Raw genomic sequence first — 19,945 nt, forward strand, 5'->3', positions numbered from 1 at the left:
TTTTTGCACCTCATGCATCTCACAGCCTTCAAGACTATTTCTCATGTCCTTCCCTCAACAACTTAGTGATAAACTAGAGAGATATGACATGTAAGGAGCAGAGTTCAAATTATGTGACGTGCAAAATCACACCTTTCCCGTGGACCAAAAAATGAGACTATTTCTCATACACAAAGGAATTCATCCACATATAGTAAAGAATATACAAACAACAAAACACCTGTACTTTCAACTCGCAAGCTTCTGTGGGATGCATCCCCGGGAAGCAGAGAACGGGTAGATGAGGTCAAATCTCTGCTTCCGAAAGTTTTTTCCCTAATCAAATCCTGTACATTTTGTAGCAACTAAACGCAACTTTATATCTTCAACTGTGATGACCCAAAAGTCCACGTTCCCTTTGACCACTGCACTTGCTGAATGAAGATCTAGATTGGTGCTCTGTAAACCACAGAAACAACATTCAAGTTAAACTGAGCGAGAAAATTAAACTAACGATATCATTCCATTCTGAAATACAATGGGAAGATCTTCTCGACCCATCCAAATCTTCAAAACCAAGGCATCCACCATATATACATCTTTCCAAGATTTTTGTGAGAGACTGCCTCAGCAATTAGTCTGCGAGCTTGACCTTCTACAGCGAGAGGCAATGACGGTGCAGCTGCAACACCAACAACCACTCCTTCTAACCTTGCCTCAATATTACTGATGGCTCTCTGATAAAATCCATAAAAGAAATAATTATAACTATTTTAACTGCTCTAGTCTTTTGCAACAATATTTGCTTAAAGGAATATACATTATCAGAAATAAGAATCGATTTATCTTCTTAACAGAATACAAAATAAGAAATGCATATGTATTGGATTTTTTAAAAATTATTTTAATCTAAACTATACCCGCCAAGAAAATGAAGTAAAAATCACTTTTCAGACAAAGCCAATAAAGATGGAGCCCAGACTTTTTCCACTTAACATTACCAAACAAAAACTGAATATCAAACCTGTGCATGTGGATTCTGAACTTCTACACCACTGGACTTGTGAGATTTTGTCCATTCCACAAGAGGATCGTGGATGAAAGTTTCAAGCACACTCATGAGAGTCTCCCTGTGTGTCCTCAGCACGGAAAGTGTAATTTCACAAACCCTCAAGAAGATACCCTCATATCCAGTGATGCCTAAGCCATCAATCATGTTCTGTAGGTTTGGTAACAGAATCAATCCATAAGAACAAAGATACCAGCATTCAACAAAAGTAATTAGCAACAATAAGTGTTTTAAGGTATCATGACATTAAGTATAAAGAAAGTATTATCTTCAAGTACTAAATGGACTTTTTTCTGTATTACATACTTCCAAAAATTATTTGATGAGTAGAATCTGCAATAGCTTGCAGAGAAAAGATATATGCTAACCATTCCCAACAATATCTGTGCTCATCAGATGAAAAAATAAAATGGTATATGCTGGACTTACAAAGTGCTTCTCTCACCTGGGTTAGCCTAAAAGGAACAAGCTCAGGCTTCTCCAACTGCAAGCCTTTGTCAAATAAGCAACTGAAATCAACATGAACACAATCTCCACTGGTAGAATCAAAAAGAATGTTTTCACCATGCCGATCACCCAGCCCCACAATATGCCCAACCATGGACCAAACTGCTGTCGTGTGAGCATAAGCAACACGGGCCCTGAACCATGCAGCAGGCTCTGAAAATGTTGTCAGGAACCATTTGTGGAAAACAGGAGGAAACATTGGAAGGATTTTGTTCTTTAGCATCTCATCCTCTGGCAATTTACCTTGGCATTGATCATAAATTTGCTTAATTTGAGGATTAGTTTTCTGCCTATCAAATTTTCCACATGTAATATATATGTCTTGAAGAATTTGTCGAAGTCCACGAGTGTGGGGCACCCACTCAACCATTCCACAGTCTTCTGTCAGAGGAATCACAGCAAATGTTCGAATGTAGAGCTTCCTACGACGACTTTCAGGATACTTGGATAGCAATCGATTGATCATTGCAGTGAATTCCATCATGCGAGCATCTTTGCGGAGGTCATCCTTAGGTTTGCAAAGAAACGGGCGCTCATGACCATCACTGCCTAATAGAATGATCTGAAATACAAAGGCATTTATAAGGATGGTGCATACATGACAGGAGACAACATACAATAGTGGCATTTAGCTGGGTTCATGAGCAAATAAGTTCTTCAGACCTATCCAGTATCTTAAACAAATAAAACACTGAAAAATATATTACTATATTAAATACAAAATGGTATAGTGGTAGGAATCATCACTGTGATCTTTGCAATGAGCTTGAAAATACAAGGCCGCATTCATTTTGGAGGAAATCTGGTTTCGCATCATGATCAATAATTGGAATGCAACCCCTCAAAAGAGCTTATCACCTTCTAAAAGTTGGGAACTTACTGTAGTCATGCATCATCCTAATCTGTCAGTACAGCTCGCATGTCCTGCAACTCCCCCTAATCAGATACTACCACCTAATGCTGGTAGCAGGCTGTATCCTCACACTACTGCCCAATTGGCCCTTTCAAATATTCCACTACCACAATATTTGTTCCTAATGAAATGTATATTCCTCCTATATGATACATGCATACTTCCATGAAATTTGCAACACTTACGGATAAATGCATGCATTTTGCAAATTATCCCATCCAACCATTAGTTTACAATTTATGCTATGTAAATAAAGTAATAGAATAAGTAGTACCAATACTGTAGTTTGGTCTTATGAGTTCTGATGCCCACTCAATAAGAATTAGATGGAAAACAAAAACAGTGATATGCCACACCATGCATGCAAAGTAAGTGAACTGCCTACTCATGAATCAGAGGAAAAAACATAGTAAGGTAGAAAATCATTAACATACTTTCTTAGGACGCTGAAGAGATGAAAGAATTTCAGCCTCATCAGCAATGCCTGATATAGTTGGAATATCTGTGGCAGAAAAGATATTGGACATACATGAATCGCCCAGATTCCCATCATATGTTGGAAGATTAACAGTAAGAGATTGTTGAATTGGCATTATAATCCCCAAGGGCATCATCCTCTTCAGAGCACTAAATTCAGTTGAAAGATTTATTGTCCTTGCTCTTGACTGACCAGAGTGGAAGCATAACTTGATCAGATGATCAATCAGGCTAGCAAATTGAACAAACAAACTGTTCTCATTACTTCCTGGGCTGAAACCTTTACGTGCAGCTTGTATGATTTCAGCCGCTGCTTCACGCCTTGAAGGAACAGTGGATTTTGAAACTGCAGCCATAATCCATAGGCCCTGTTGTGGATACTGCCTGAGAACAGAGGTAATGATAATTTTGACCAGTCGAACAATCTCTTCATTTTGATGGCAAATTCTTGAAACCAGTTGGGGTAGCACTGTCAACCAATGATATGTTGGCAAATCCTTCAAACAGCCTCTCATAATACTCATTACCTACCAAAGTAAAAGACAAGAAAGCAAATAACGCAAAACTAAAAATGCAATAAGCAGTACACGAGAAGAATTTACATGTATTGAACACAAATAAAACAGGAGAGACGGAAGATTTTTTACTTACCTTCCCATGTACATTCTTTAATTCCTTGTTTGATGAACCACTTCTTTCATACATGCTCCCAAAGTCAAACCACAAGGTTAATAACCTAGGAAGTGCCTGAAATAAATTCTTGTGTCCCCTGTGAAGTCCTTTTGCATAGAATAACAGCACATCTGGAACATTGGACCACCAACGCCTCTCACCATTCAAGTTTGAAGAGCCAACAACAGCACTTGCTGAAGGAACCAGTCTAGGACCAAGTTCAAAATTCTCCTCCTGGCGTTTCCTGGCATCACCAAGCACTTCATCACAGTACTTAGCCATATAGAAGTATCCTTTCTCCCATTTAGGTTGCAGTTCCTTCACCCTGGTATAAAGACACATTATGTCTTCCTTCTGTTTCTGCCCAGTGTAATGAGTCCACCTTGAGTATAGAAGAAGGGTTTTAGCAATATATCTGTTCTCATTTAGAGCCTGACTTTCACAAAAAATGGGCTGTGGGTTAAGTGGTACCAGGGAAAGGCTAGAAATAGATGACATTGTGGCAGAGCCTAAAACCTCAACAGGCATGTTCAAGAGAGACTGTTGCAACACTGCAATGGCACCATCAGACCGCCGAGTGCTCCAAAGGAGTTTTGCTTTTTCCATGTGGACATTAGGTGCACCAGAGGCCTGAGCTTCTAAAATTGCTCTATTGGCAGTTTCATAATGACCAGCCAAGCGACATAGTTTTGAGTATTGAAGCCAGCAATTGCCAACTTGAGCACCAAGACCACTTGCACCAAAAACCAGTCTTCTCAAAGCCAAGAGTGGCTCCCTAGCCCAGAGTGATGACTGTGTAAGCCTTAGTCGACTCTCCCAGTTGTCCACTAATTTAGAGAAAGCTAGGTCATCTAAGCAAAATGATTTCTCTAAGAAAGAGTCATCACCCAGAAGAGAATGAAAGTCCTCCAATTCCCGTAAAAAGTGAAGTTTTACAACAAATGGGTAGGCCCGCATGTAAGAATCCATTCCTGCAGCAGCTAGGGGAGCAATTAGGGCCCGTTTGGATAAAGCAATTTTCTCTGCAACGGAGAAGTGGTCCCTCTTCATCATGGCCTGGAGAATCTTTGCAACATTCAGGTCAAATGAAGCATTACTTTCAGAGGTACTACAAACTAATCCATCTTCTTCAGCTCCACTAAGGTACTCTTCCATCAAATCCCACCTGCTGAGTCTCCAGGCTGCCTGCACACCTTGCATGCACCATGCTTTCTTGTACTGAGGAATCCTAGAAACTAAACCATCAACATGAGTGACCATGGCCTGAAGATGGCACATGTTTAACAAACAGTTAAGGACATCAGAATGCCTTTGAACTGAGGTTGGCTCCATCTGCAAAGCTTGTTCACAGGAAGTTAAGACATCGGCCCAATTCCCAGCCTTTTTGTTCATTAATAGCTGATCTTGTAACATTAAAGACTTACTTAAACATGACAAGCCAGATAGTCCATCAGGCTCGTCCAAACAGCTGTATATTTCCATAAGATGTGAAACATCTTGGTTGTCAAAGATGCCACTCCTCTCAGCAGCAGGGTTGAAAGCACCAGACTTTTCCCTCACATAGGACTCAAAGTACATCAAGGACCTTGCATACGCCTGACACCTAAAGGAGGCCCTAGCAAGAGCCTCCTTTGGGATCGCAGATAGAAGCTCTGAAACATATTTACACTGTACAAGAAGTTGGTTCTGATCTGTCAAGAAATTTGAACTTTGACCCTTTGACTTTTGTTGCTTAGAAGCCAATGTTTGAGAAATGGAAAGAGCAAGATCTTGTTCCACATCATCCACCCATTGTCCTAGATTATCAAGAAGAGTAAACACGGCTTGAATACAGACTTCACTTTGACCGCCACTGAATCCATGAACTGAAGCACCACTGTTCTCTGCTGCAGCTGCATCAAGAACAGATAGGATTTCTTCTGTTATGCCTTGACGTGCCTCCTGAGTACCATGACAGACAGCATTAAGAACTAAGTAGGGAAGCAAATATATTGCTGTTTGCATATCATGGCGTACAATACCTCGACAAGCATTAAAGATGCTTGCACGAGATCCAGTAGCATGCACAGTCAGTTTTCTTATCCAAAAGAATATCCATCTTCTAAATGACATACAAGTGCGGTAAATAGGGCCAGCAGATGTTGAATCAGTTACTTTGGGAAGCTGAAATCTAGATGTTAAGCACGGGGCTATTATCTCTTTCACATAATTAGAGAACCGATCCCATAATTTCTGGCCCCTATTATTCATCCTGTTACTATCATCAGTACTCTTGATCACAGATGCAACACTATTTCGATTTTTTTCATCCTTTTGCACCTGTGATGTAGTAGTTGAAGCATTCTCATCCAGTGATGCCTCACAACCAGCAAACTTTAGCAACTCCTGTATAGCCAATGCAGCAGAGTCTTGAATAATAGTATCTGGTGCAGATCTAAATGCCCGAGCTAGATGTTTGTGGATCAGCTCAAATATGAGGTCATCATCAGAGCATTGAATTTTGAAACGTTGACATGAAAACCCTTTCACTTTAGCAGGGTCAACAGCACCAAGGGCTCCAAGACAATCAGCACAGACTAACTTCAACCTCTGCCCAACTGTGGTCCTTGATTCTTCTGCACATCCTCTTAATAATGATGTAATCAAAAAACTCAAGACATCCAAGTCTGAACCAGCTTCAGCAGTGATTAGAACAGTAACATCCTTCCATCTTGAGTTCAGAAGCTTGCACAGCTCACACACTACCATGTACCTCACATTTAAGTTCTCATGATTTAAACCATCAACTACATCCCGCAATTGATCCTTCAAAGTCATTGTCCCGCGAGCATCCTCAATTGCTTTGTTCACTTCTGTCAAAGCAGGTATGCTGGGCAAGGGGGGAAACTCACTTATATGCTGCTTTAGGATAACCCTATTCTTAAGAGCTAGTTCTTCTAAAATATTTACCACTTTGTCCAAATGTATTGAGGGGTTTTCCTTGTCTCTCTCCAAGAAGGGAAGAAGGGAAGCAAAAACTTGCGAAATTACATGCTTAATGCTAGATGGTGATACTTCAGCCAATTGCTTTATGAAAAAATGCAAGACAGACAGACCCTCCTTTTGCATTGGTTCTTTATTAATAGCATGCATGAGAATAACCATTAATTTTGGCACATAAGTATTAAGATGAGAACCCATCATTCTAATCAGCATCTCAATACAGTTCAGTGCTAGTCTCTGAAGCGTGAAATCATCAGCATGGAGCATTTTTCTGTCTATACTGTTAAGAAGGCCAACAAAATGATTCCTCAAAAACCCTGGGAGATCTTCTGCAGCATTGAGAACTTTAGCAATGGCTTTAATCACCTGAGGCACCCTTGCCAATCTGTCAATAAATAGAAGAATAAATAGTTAAGGACAAGCAAAACTCACATGAACTCTTTATTGCCATTTTTTGGTTTACCGTCATAAATATGCACTGAAGTATGAGCCCTCCTTTTTTTTGGCTTTTTAATGGAAGGCTATAAGAGTGCCATGAAAGAAATAAATGTGGGACTAATATAGTTGTGAGTCAATTGCCACGGTGAAACAAACCAGTTTCTGCTAGTCAAAGACAAGTGAATAAATACAAAAAATTCAGTATATATTTAATAACAGCAACATAGTTTACAAGTCAAATGAATGAATTCCAAATATTAACATCCAGGTTTGAAAGTTTTCCATTCAGGAACCAAATTAAAATCAAGCTCCAGAAATCTACACAAATTACCTTCTACTTATCTCATCTGAATCACCACCATCTGTGAAGCATATAAGTTCATCTAGAAGAGCTGGCAAAGCAGCTGCAAATATTTCCTGCTTGTCAGAACCAGTCTGTGCATGGTAGAACTGCACAGCAGAAATTAACTGTTGATCATCGGTTTGATGAAGAGCAAAAGCAAGAACTTTTGGCAGCCAGTTAACTATCAGAGGCACCATATCAGTGTTCAAACACTTGGCCAACTCATATAAGGTTTCAACTGCTTGACTATTGTACTGCTGAGACACCACAAGCTTTGGGAGAACAAAAGGAATCATTTTCTTTACAAGTTCTTTGGTCTCAACACCAAAAACAGCTTCTGCAAATTCCCTCACTAAGACTGGGCGGCTGGCAAGCCTCTCAGAGAGATAATCATACAGTTCACTGCGAATATGAACATCTTTAGAAAGAATTAGCTCAAGACCACCTTTAAGATGGAAATAGCAAGATTTGTGTATTAACCTGGATGCGTTCATCCTCACAGTTACATGCTTGCTATCAAGCTGATCAACTAACAGTATAAGAGAACATAAGAACAGTTTGCTATCTATATTGACAGCAACCATTATTTCTGCTGTACATTCCATTAATGTCTCCATTATATATGGACTCCCAGCTACTGTCATGGCATGTTTAATTGTATCCAAGAACTTTTGTTCCTTGCTTTTGTCATTGTCGCCAGCAAAAATTGAACTCAAAATAAGATCATCCACAAAGAATCTAATCTGGCTGCAAAATGCTTCCCTCAGTTCCTTGTTACTGCTAGTCAGCAAAAATTCTACACATTTTATCCACTCAAATCTTGTTTTGAGCAGAATATCGGAGGATACATGTGCAAGGATCCGATGAATAACTCTCACACAGGAAATTTGGACATCTTCTGTTGACTCATCAAATATAAGTTCAAAAAATAAAGATTGCAATTGAATGAAATCAGAGTCCAAACTAAAATCTGCATCTGCTCCATGCATATCCAATCGATGAATGATTGGAGGATGCCGCTCATCATGATTGCACATAAAACTCCTATCGCATTTTGAACAGCAGAAACCTTGAAGTAAACGATCTAGTGTCCAACATATTCTTCCACTTTTTGCATTTACAAATAATTTGCATTCGTTTATATATGAACTGGATATCAATCTTCTGCATCCAAAAAGGCATGACAATAGGCCAAGAGATATGGGAAGAATTTTCTTAACCTTCTCATTATCCCTCTTTACGTACCTGCACGTGGGGTGGGGGGAAGCAAATAACCAAATTACCAGAGGATTTGTTTCTCCATCATTTTGTTCAAAATCAACTTTCAACCATGTACTTCCATGTGATGGGAAAATTTAGTAAACAAAAACACAAAAAAAAAAAAATCTTAAGAGGAAGGGACAACTATCATAAATTTGAAACAAGGGAAACTGTTGAAAACATCAAACAATCTTGACAAAATGATGAAATATAAAAGGGACAACTAACTCGAAGGAATACAGTTTTACCATTTAAACATTCATGCATCATAAATCAAATCCAAGGGAACTAAATTATATTGAAAAGCAAGTTCCATATGTGTGATAATTTTCGAAACATCTAAAGTCTGTTTCATTTGAAATGGAAAAACCATCCTAGGATATAAAACCAAGAGTTCAAAGAAAAAAAAAATATTTAAGCAAGAATTATTTTTAATCAGCTTCTGCAATTCAGACTTTGAAACTAACATATGAGAATCTTCACGTTAATCACATGCCTACATTCAAACTGACTGAGTGACAAGTCTGATCAACATGTTGCTGAAATCATGCATGAGAAAACATCCACACAGTTTACTTACTCCATCCTTTCAAAGACAGGAGATGACACATCAAAACCAGACCACAAAACTATCACTGGCATAGAAATGGCAGCTTCAGTTCTGACCTCTTCAGCTTCATCATGAAGACCCAAATCTAAAACTTCAAGAACAACTTCACTGTTCCACTTTGGGCCTAATTTTGATACTACTTGAAGAGAAAGACACTTTGCTTTCCATGGACAATGATTATCAATAGCAAGAAGCATATGAGTCCATGGAAGTTTAAGCACCACAATGAGGTCTACAAGGTAATTCTCATCCTGTAATGGGTTGTGTTCTTTGAAAGAGGAATCTGATTGAGATTAGTCACACGTGATACAAGTCAGGAGCATGAAATAGCGGACACCATAAAAATGATGTGTATGTAAAGGATATATCAGGAAAGAAAAATACAATATATTTACAAAGAGTCATGATTTGCAATGAGAGACTAAAACATACAATATATTTACTAAGGCTCAACATTTACATACACAATGGAAGGACTCCATACGCAATGTGTAACTTGAAAGATGAAGCTACCCTATTTCCAAAACATTATGATTTTCTGTTCAAGACATGAGTGACATTAGGTGAGTAAGGGCTAAAAACAACTGCCTGTTTATCAAAAATTATACCTGCCAAAATACAAAGAATCCAATTGACCATTAGGAGAATGGTCAGAATGCTAATAGTCCTTTAATTTACTTGCCATCAATCAAATAAACATAACAAGGTAATCACCTAGAAAGAAGTATAAGTTGTATAACATTTTTATGCTAAGGAAAAAGAAGAAGTTAATTGACAGTATCAATGTAGGCAAGTTTCAAAGCTTACCTTGCAAAAGCAGTACACTCTGAATTCCTTCCAGGTAGGTGGAAATATCTACAGTAATCGAATTTCCTTGTTTTGCCTATAATGACAGCAATTTAATTTATTGAAAAAGAAACAAGTTTTATAACAGGAATTTGCAATTGTAACCTTGCTACCTGCTCAGCTATCCAAGGAAGCCATGCAAGCATCTGCCGAAAAATTCTGAGAGATAGATTGGTCTCAGGATAAATAGAAAAGGCAATGCATAGCATGCTAAGTGCATTTAAAGCAACATCTGGCCCCAAAGCACCAGGTCTGAGAGCAGAAGCATTTAATGATTGAAAAAATGAAAGAAGAGATTTATTCATATGATTAGCATAATCTTCTAATCTTTGGCAAGTAACTATACAACTATGTTTGCATTCCACCTCAAGACCAGCATCAGCACCAACAATTTCTTCATTTAATTTTTGTCTCTTTATCTTTAAATTATCCAAATCCCAATTGGGCCTCTTTTGGCCGAGCCTTGTGCTCTCAATTGACTTATCTTCGTATGTTAACACAGTTAAAGTCTTATTGTTTTCTTGAATTCCCCCAACAAGATCCGGGCCAAGAGTAGACAGAGCTACCTGAAAACATTCTATCAGATCCAAACATGGTTCCGGATGATAGAGTGCAGAGATGAGATATTCTGGCTGCCAGACATGAGGGGGACAAAGTTGAGCAATCCTAGCATAGGCACTGCATAATGCAACCTGAAAAAGAATATTATTAGATCCTTTTGAACCATTCACTGACTCAAATTTATCAAATTCTATAAAATGGGAAAAAAATCATTGAATAGATTCCCAATTAACTAAGCTGCTCCAAGGAAATGCAAGTATCAACATTAACCTTAAGTTGCTGACTTTTGGTTCTCAACATTGATTGAAGGAATACATTGACTAAATCAGCAGCCGTCAATTTGACAGTATCTTCTGGACAGCTAGAGTAAAGTGCATTGAGGCAAATACCCATCGATGAATCATAAGCCATGTTCCTGCAAGTGAGGTTCATCTTAATGTTGTTAAAAAGAAGTCCTATATACTGAAAGAATTTTTTCAGAAGGTCATCGAAATTTAAATACAATGCATCAAAAGTAACAATTTGATCAATTTGGAAGCAAACTTCTATAAGAAATAATTTCCACCGGCCTAGTTAAAATCTAATCGTATGAAAATTAAAAATATAATAGAATAAAAGCAAACATATTCAAACCTGAAAACAGGAAGCCCCTCCTTGTCCAAATTCAAGATTGTAGCTATTGACATAATTAAATTCCGATAAGGAATGACATCATAGTTTGTCACCGTTCCAATGATGTGAACAAAGTCAAAGCATGCCTTCCAGAAACACAAACCGTCAGATGATTCGCATAATCAAGATAATACGAATAAAATTAAGCGGAAGACTCAAATTCCAAATTCCATCAGCCATTACGCACCATATGCAGGTCAGCATCCCCATAGCATAAAAAAGAACATGCAGCAGAAATAAAGGATGCATGGACCAATCCTTCAACATAGAGTGTTCCTTCAGTCAGACATTTACTGAGAAGCTTCAAAATCCAAGTTGCAAACGGTTGCCATCTGCTTCGGTCACCGAGGTCAATTAACAAACCACACCCATCAACGGGCTTGTTAGTGGACGGGAGATTTTCAATTCCAGAGAAGGACTCGCCAAAACACTTGACCATCACCCTGGAGGATCCACTGACATTGAGCGAAGCCACGTGTAAAATATCTGCAAACGCGAAGAGAAACAAAACACTCATTAACAATAATACTAATATATTCAAAATCACTTAGTATAAAATTCAGTGAAAGCAATCATCGTCACAATACATATATCCAAGAAAAAAACGATTAACTCCGGCCTAATTGAATAAAGAATAAAAAATGCTTAGTGCATAATTCTAACCAGTACCTTGAACGAGTAACATGGAATCAACGAAGAACTGGCGGTAAGCATCTCGTGCACCGGAGCGAAGCAACGATAAGAGAGAACCGAGAGCTTCAAAGAAAATTCCGTGACGAGATCTGAAATTAGGAACAGAAATGAGAAAAGAAGAGAGAGTAAGAAGAGAGAGAGAGAGAGAGAGAGAGAGAGAGAGAGAGACCGAGAGAGAGGATCAGCTAAGAAAGGAAGTATCCGAGCAAGTATTGGTAAAATAGCGGAGGCCTTGCCGTGGTAGAACACTCCAGGGAAGTTTCTCGCAGTGTGTGAGATGAGCTTCACCACCGCAATCACTTCTCTCTCGTTGCCTGCTATACAGCATTGACATCGTTCATGATCATAGATATGCATCATATATACAGAAAGAGAGAGTGAAATGGTGACATAGATGATGAAGAAGAAAGAGTACCGGAAGAGGAAGAAGGGAGGACATAGGCATGGAGAAGATTGGGGAGGACGGTTCGGAACCTGACCTCAAAAGCGTCGTCGTTTGAGAGGTTATTGGGAGTGGGAGTGGAAGAGGATGCTGCTATGCGTTCACGAAGTTCATGCACTAAACTCCACAGTTTTCCCCTTCGCATCTTCGCTTCTCTTCTTATTCATTCCTTCTTCTCTTCCCTCCCAAACGCATATCTTTCAATTTTATTCCTCCGCTTCAACGTCATTTCACCGCTTCCTCTCCCGCTGCTAAAACCGCCTCTCTTTTTTTTTTGTCGGATAAAAAATGTATGTACCTTACTTCGGCCCAACAATTTTTTTAACATTAGCCCATCAGCCCCCCCTTTTTTTTCTCTTTGAAGGGATTCTCCCCGTGCAGATTGAGAAAGGAGAGAAAATATTAATTAAATTAATGAAAATAATAAAATATAAATAAAACATATAGAGCAATGCTGATTCTGAATTTTATACACTTATCTAATTATATCTTTTCTCTTAATTTTTTAATAGTATATTTCTATATCTTATTCTCTTAAAGTTGCATCGCTTTAATTATTACTTCTTTTTTCACCCTATTTATCTACATACTATAACCATGCAATATTTATTTTTACTTCATTTTTCATTTTAACAATTGTTCTCAGCTACAAATTTCCAAGCTGAAGCTCAAATTTAGCTAGCATAATCCAAAGTATGCAAGGTTTGCATACATACTAAGTTCCATTACAATTATTTGACTACTCTATAACTATCCACTCCGAACCAGCCACCAGGTTATACAACCTAAGATCACATGTGAACCAAGGAGTCACTCACAATCACAAGCAAATTGTGAACCTCTGTGTCACCCACAATCACAGGCAAACTCTGAATTTCGATATTTCTGAACAACAATTTTTCAGTATCATACAAAAATGTCACAAGTTTGAAGTTTTTTTTTGGTGATATAGCAATGTTAAAGTAGAAAAATATTTCCCTGCAATATAGTTCCAAGAACTTTCCCAAATCAAATATTTGTCTCCTTTTAAGATTTTTTTTAATCTGTAAATTTTTTAGAATAAGAAGTCAGAAATTAATTAGCTCTTGGGACTGAAGATGGTAGTATACAAGTGGTAGCGACTAATAATTTCAACAGAACTACTCGAGATAGGCGTGGCTTTGCTACAGCAACTCCACACTAACTTTAGTACACATCCAACTAATCTACACCCAAAAAAAAAAAACTCTCTTTACATTATGCTATCCTGCTGAAAAATAACACTTTCTAGCAGTGAAGGCCGTGGAGTTCCACACTAGATGAGGGTATGAATTACATGAATTCCCTTCTAGTTCTACTCAATTTGTAATTGTTGACCAACTTGGTGGAAGCCTTTCAGTAGTGGTAGGCAAGGCTCTAATGTTTATGTCGAGTGGCAAGAGACGGTAATTAATGTCAAGTTCACGGAAAATCTTGATCATCTCTTCAATCAAAAGGGATCTTCTGACATACCTTTCTCCCATGTCTTGGAAGTTCATTCTATGAGTTGGCCAGATAGCTATTTTCACCATGTTTAACTGTTCATGATCCTTGAAGACTATGAAAGGTGAAGGATACCAGTGCTCCTTTTTGTTATCAATGTAACTGCATTGCGGTCATTAGAAATTTCAGCCAATCGGAAATGGAACAAGAAGCATACAACAAGACAAAGGAGACAGACACCTTTCAGCACATACCTTTGTATTCTGTGTTTCATAAGTGAAACCTTTTCAAGTGGGGTAGTTACATGTATGCAGAATTCAATAGCATCTCCCATGTCAGGACTACGGTAATAGTTATATATGGCCTTGGTAGCAAGGACACTGTTCGGGATGATAACCTTTTGATTATCATATCTCAGAAATATGGTAGTCAATATGTTCATTTCTTCCACAACCATCTGAAATTGGATGGCAAATATAAGGGGGGAAATTAGGCTATGTTTGCATGAAAACGGAAGATGGAAACTGACTTATGGAGAGACGAGCATTACCTGAACGCCATCAATTTCACACCTATCTCCCACATCAAATGGGTGCATGACAAATAAGAAAATAATTGCTTCAAATATGGTCTTGCAGGTGTTTCCAAATATAAATGCAACCAAGACAAGTTGTGAGCTCACGAAGAGGAGGAATTTGGTGGTGGCAATTTCCAATATCAAGAGCCAAATAACCAGTATAATAATTGCAACTACAAAATTCAGCATTCGGTGAAGTTTGTTCACTGCCGTTTTGGTGTCATTCAATGTCAAAGCAAGTGCTCTTCTTTCCCTGAAGGCATTGACCTGGATAAAATGCAAGAAAGTGCTGTGAATACAACAAGAACAAACAAAAACAGTTGCAAGTAACAACATCAATTAAAACCAGGCACAACAATAAAATGTTGACTCTGATCTCTATGTAAAATTTACCCCTAATGACAAGATCTTCCAAGGCGTGTGAAAACATGTATGCAATAGGAATGAGGCAGAGTTAGAAGAAAAAGAAAAAGAAAATTGCAAACTAAATCAAATGTAATCAATCAGTCTTGTTTGCACTAGTGTGTCAATGCGTACTAACATAGACAGGTTCTAAGAAGTGACTGGCTTATATAATCTTCCAAGTGAGCTAAATATTTCAGCTTAACGTTTTCAATAAGTAAATAATGTCATAGAACCATATTGAGAATGTGATGAAAAGATCAAGTAAGCACTATCCAATTATGCCCAAAACACCCTGTAAAGTCAATAGAAAAAGGAGACACATTGGTAACTACATCTATACGGTTTAGACATTATGGAAATATATCCATCCAGTTCTTCAAATTAAGCTTCAGACGTTATGTGAGTTAATTCTCACCACCCAGTTCTTCAAGGCTGATTTGCTGATTCTCCCAGTATCGGTGGCTCCTTCAAAGAGATTCATGGTTTTTGCAGCTTCATCTTCTCGCATAAAACGCATCAAGTCCTCCGGGTATATGTACCTGCAAAATGGAAAGCAATAATATAACGATGAGAAAGGACACGGAAAGTAGCAAATGTCATCCTCCCTATTATCAAAACGAGAAAACAAGTAGCATCAGATTAACGTATAACCTGCATCCGCGCCTAGCAACATTCTGAAATATTTTCTTTGCAGCTGCTTTAGCCTCGTTTTCACTTCGAATTTGCGTGGCATTCTCATCATCATGAGGGCTATCAAGTATATGTTCATCCAATGTAGAAAGAGCACCATGCCTGACCATATTCATTAACCTTTTCATATTCCATGCAGAGACATTGTTGGGATTGAGCTTATGCAAGTGATCAATAGTTATCCCATTGCCATCATCAGACTTCTTAGAAAGTGGCCTTGAAAACTTGCCACTCTTAATTCTGGGGCTTTTCTGGAGCGCTCCACTCTTCAACCTCCCACTCTTGATGTTGGAGAATGCAGTGGCTCTAAGGTCAGGGGGTATGGTAACCCCAGCATTCTGCAGCTTCTGAACCTCGTCAGCAAGCCTTTCCTCCTCCTCTTCAGCCTTTTGCAGCTCCACCAAAGGAGGCCCAGAAAGTGTTTCAATCACAAACTGATTAAAAAGTGACTCTTGAATCCTATCAAAGTAGGTGCTCACATGGAAAGAAGAAGCCAGGACCTTAACCACAAGAGTTTTCACCAACCAAACCAGAGTTCCCACCAAGAAACATACCAACACCTTAGTAACATACTCAAGGAAATTACTGTTGGTCTCCCTCTGGACCCTCTTATCAAACAACAAATGCCATGCAATCAAAACAAGCCCCAACCACATGCAATTCTGAACAGCCTTCTTCACACCATACACAAAATAGAGCACCCTCTTCCTCAAGAGGAAATTCCTCTCAATGCAGAACACGGCAATCCTAATAACCCAATCAGAAACCAACCTGCCACATATTAAAACAAGAACCATCACCTCCCATTTCCACAACTTGAGGTTCCAAAGATTCTTGTTCCTCAAATACGGAATACTAAGCGTTGTAATCAACACACCAATGATCAAAATCAAACTCAACCACTCAAGAAGAATCCAGAAGCTAAAATGGTTCTCTTTAAACTCATCGGGAAGATCCTCTTCCAAAAACGGATCTTCCTCCTCGTCGTCACCCTTCTTCCCCAGAAACCCGGAAAGGAGTTGCCCCGATTTCAAAACCCGACTCGATTTCTTATCGGGTTCTTCTGGCGGGTCCATTAATCTGGACCTGGTTTTCACCTTCAACAACGCGGACTTCCTCTGCATCGAGAGGTTCCTCTCAAAGGAAGCGTTGGAGGTGCACCTCACCACCTCGCCGTCACCGCCGTTACCCGCTGGAGACGGCGACGCCGACCTGAGACGGTCGTGATGGGGCGGTTGCGGAGGGCGTTGAAACTCCGAGAGCGACGGCGAGTCCTTGCTGTGCCTTCTTCTAAGATCGTCGACGACGACATTGGAAGCGGGTTCCTCGAAGGAGACCTTGAGCTCCCTGGAGACACGGTGGGTCATCGGAGACTCCTCCACCGGCGTCAACTTGCCGCTGCCGTCGTTCTGAAGCTCCTCCATCTCCAAATCCATGTCCAGCGACATCTCTCCGCCGGAGACCTTCTGCTTGTGGAGAAACCTTCCGATCAGCTGCGACGGCGGGTCCTCCGCCTGACCCTTTTGGCGAAAATCGAAGCTCTCTTCGTGAGCATTGCCTTCTTCCTGCCAGAAATCATAGCTGGACTCCCTCCAAATCTTGTTTGTCTGAGAAGGGTCGGCGTCGTCGATCTTAACGACGCAATCTCCGGCCATCGGAAAAGAATGGGTGTGACGGTGGTTTTCTTGGTCGAGGAGAATAGGGAGCTGCTCGGGGTCGGAATCGGGGTTTCCGGTGCTGGGAAACCTTCCAGAACGTTTGTTGTATGAACCATACGATTTGAAAGATTTCCTGATAGTTTGCATTAGTCACGTTATGAGAAATAAATGGAAGATTATAAATTATAATTATCAAATGCAACGGTGGTAAAGTTGGTGTTTGGTGACCAACAAATATTTTTAATAAATTATTCTAAACTTTTGGGTTCCGATTTTGAGAATTGAGAGAATTTGAGATTGAAAGGGCCTTTCTTGGACACTGTGCTGACGCGTGTACCTACGGCAGATACAAATGCTCCATTACCATACTAATAATGTTTTAAATTCATTGCAGTGTCTTCATTTTTGTTTAGGCTTGTGTTTTTGTAATGCCGTGGTCCTTCTCGAATATCCGCGTGTCTACCCCCATGCCTGCTGCACGCGCATGCCCTACTCAACCAATCTTTGTTTTTTCTTTTCTTGCCTGCAACTTGAGTTCTATATCATGGTTTTGACATTTTTTTCTAATTTTAGATTATTTTCGATTTTATTGTTTTTATATTTGTTATCTTTTTATCAGCTAATTAATTTCCATGACTTGTATTGCGGTTTAAACAAAATGGGGTTCGCTTAAATCATAAAAATAGTGTAAGTAAAGAGGAAAACAAAACGGATAAGCTAAGGATGAAAAAAAAGGTGTAAATAAAGACAAGTGAAAAAGCGACTAAGAGAGAAAAATACCTAACCCAGATTGGTTTGGGACGTAAACTTATAAATTATAGCTGGAAATGGAGTGTGTATTATAATGGTGTGGACAACTAAGTTCAAAGTCTAAAGATGTTGGATACCTGTTTAGTTAGCAACAGCATGCATATGAATATGATGTGAGGTTTGTTGTTTATTTTCAACTGAGTAGTGTGAACAGACACATGACAAGTGAAGAGGTGTCTTATTTTGCGTCATTATCGGCGTTGTTCATGTTCCACTTTCTTTCTTTTTCCCAGTTTATATTATATTTGACTGATATATAATTTCTTCATATTCTATCAGTGAGCTGTACTGTACTCACCTGCAGCACAAATGCAATTCATGACATGACAAATTTAATTATTACAGCTAATGACTAAGCTAAACATATTATTAAAACACAGCCCCACACAATCATTCTCTTCGTTCAGTCAATAACTAAACTTTGACTAATCACTAGTATATATATATACAAGATTTAAATTTAATTAATTAAAAACAATAAATATGTCTAATATTGACTAATATATGTTATTAATTAAATATTGTAAACATAAGAACATCTGATGACTTCACAATCCAACACTTTTGACTTTGAAGTGCTGACAAGAAGGCTATGTTCACCTCACATGATTTTGAACGCAAGAAGAGTAAACATCCACAATAAATACAGATCAACGATACGATGATGCAGTGTTATTTTTAATGATACAAAAAAAGAGACTCAACAATGCAAGTGAATTCAGAAATTTAAAGTTTATTTAAATTACAAAACATCCTTACAATTGCCAGCTGTTATTAATTATTATCATGTGGAGCCCTTCGACGTGGCGAAACGACAGTTCCAACTAAATAACAACAACAAACGTCACAATCAAAATCCACATGGATATACAAAATTAAAGAAAAATTAGCACTGCTTCAGGTGATATACACTTAATAGAAACTTAAATTTGTGGTATCACAAGCTGATATTTCAATACTACTATTAATAAAGTGAGTTTTAATTAATAAATTAAACGAAGAAATCTTAATTTAAAAAAAATTGAACATAGTTCATAATAAAAAAATATTTATCAATATTACAATAACTAAGCTTATAATACTAATTACAAAAACCCTAATTCAATTTGCGTTGGAGTGGACGGTGGAGGCACAGTGATAGGTCCACGCACGTTCTAACCTATCCTTTACGTATCAATCTCCAATCCTCATGGCGCTGTGCCCGCAGCACATTCTAGAACCTCTCTTTTTTTCAAGGTTTGCTCACTACTGTTTTCCAAAAAATGATATATAATACAAATTTTTATATTTAAAACTTAAAATAAAACGATAATAAATGCAAAAGAATAATAATTTGACACTTAATCGAAAAAGTGTGGAATTTTTCAGAGATTAAAACGTTTCGTTGATTTATGAACACTTCAAAAATATTAATATTCAGCTTCTTCTTTTTTTATTTGTTCTCTTTTTATTACGCTGCATGTGTATTTTTTATTTCTAACACAGTCCCTTGAGTGTCTAAGAAATATTATTATTTTCCTTTAACTTATTAAATGAGAGTCAATGTTATTAAAATCTTATTCCTAACCTATATGTGACCATGTTACATGTGGATATCATACATCCTATCCCTGCCGAACAAGTTCAATGTGCATTTATATTTTGATAATTTGCTTAAAAAGTAATAAAATTATTCATTCATGAAGTCCAATGACATTTATATAAGAGAAAGGAGATTTACAATTTTAAAAGAGTGATAAAATTCTTCAATGCATAAGCACTGCACATCAAAGCATGTTCACTGAAAATACACAATAAAAATAAAAATAAAGCAAAATAAGCAAACCTTTTAGTCATGGTCATCGTTATCACCACAGTCAAACCATTCATTCGAGTAATAG

The 19,945-nt window shown here is 38.2% G+C and overlaps 2 protein-coding genes across 3 annotated transcripts; both read right to left on the reverse strand.

Annotated features, from left to right (window-relative positions):
• Nucleotides 1-12,641, reverse strand: LOC113872154 (serine/threonine-protein kinase ATR). Its single transcript, XM_027509471.1, has 15 exons — nucleotides 12,438-12,641; nucleotides 12,192-12,336; nucleotides 11,999-12,111; nucleotides 11,517-11,815; nucleotides 11,291-11,415; nucleotides 10,928-11,072; nucleotides 10,210-10,788; nucleotides 10,058-10,133; nucleotides 9,221-9,533; nucleotides 7,369-8,625; nucleotides 3,597-6,984; nucleotides 2,903-3,472; nucleotides 1,494-2,117; nucleotides 1,004-1,198; nucleotides 1-716 (listed from the first exon to the last, which is right to left on the reverse strand). The coding sequence occupies exons 1-15, from the start codon at nucleotides 12,607-12,609 to the stop codon at nucleotides 549-551; spliced, it is 8,169 nt and encodes a 2,722-aa protein (XP_027365272.1). The 5' UTR covers nucleotides 12,610-12,641; the 3' UTR covers nucleotides 1-548.
• An 893-nt stretch (nucleotides 12,642-13,534) lies between these two features.
• On the reverse strand, nucleotides 13,535-17,645 carry LOC113872704 (mechanosensitive ion channel protein 6-like). 2 transcript variants are annotated; one of them, XM_027510460.1, is made up of 8 exons: nucleotides 16,955-17,585; nucleotides 16,852-16,887; nucleotides 15,927-16,789; nucleotides 15,559-15,878; nucleotides 15,323-15,446; nucleotides 14,476-14,769; nucleotides 14,180-14,382; nucleotides 13,536-14,087 (listed from the first exon to the last, which is right to left on the reverse strand). In XM_027510460.1, the coding sequence occupies exons 1-8, from the start codon at nucleotides 17,400-17,402 to the stop codon at nucleotides 13,802-13,804; spliced, it is 2,574 nt and encodes an 857-aa protein (XP_027366261.1). In that variant the 5' UTR covers nucleotides 17,403-17,585; the 3' UTR covers nucleotides 13,536-13,801. The 2 variants fall into 2 exon arrangements, with proteins under 2 accessions (XP_027366260.1, XP_027366261.1); XM_027510459.1 differs by having other exon boundaries at nucleotides 13,535-14,087; nucleotides 15,559-17,645.
• Between the last annotated feature and the right edge of the window lie 2,300 nt (nucleotides 17,646-19,945).

The sequence above is a fragment of the Abrus precatorius genome, unplaced genomic scaffold, assembly GCF_003935025.1.
Source record: "Abrus precatorius isolate BTA unplaced genomic scaffold, Abrus_2018 Scaffold7, whole genome shotgun sequence".
In the NCBI taxonomy this organism is placed as follows: domain Eukaryota; kingdom Viridiplantae; phylum Streptophyta; class Magnoliopsida; order Fabales; family Fabaceae; genus Abrus; species Abrus precatorius.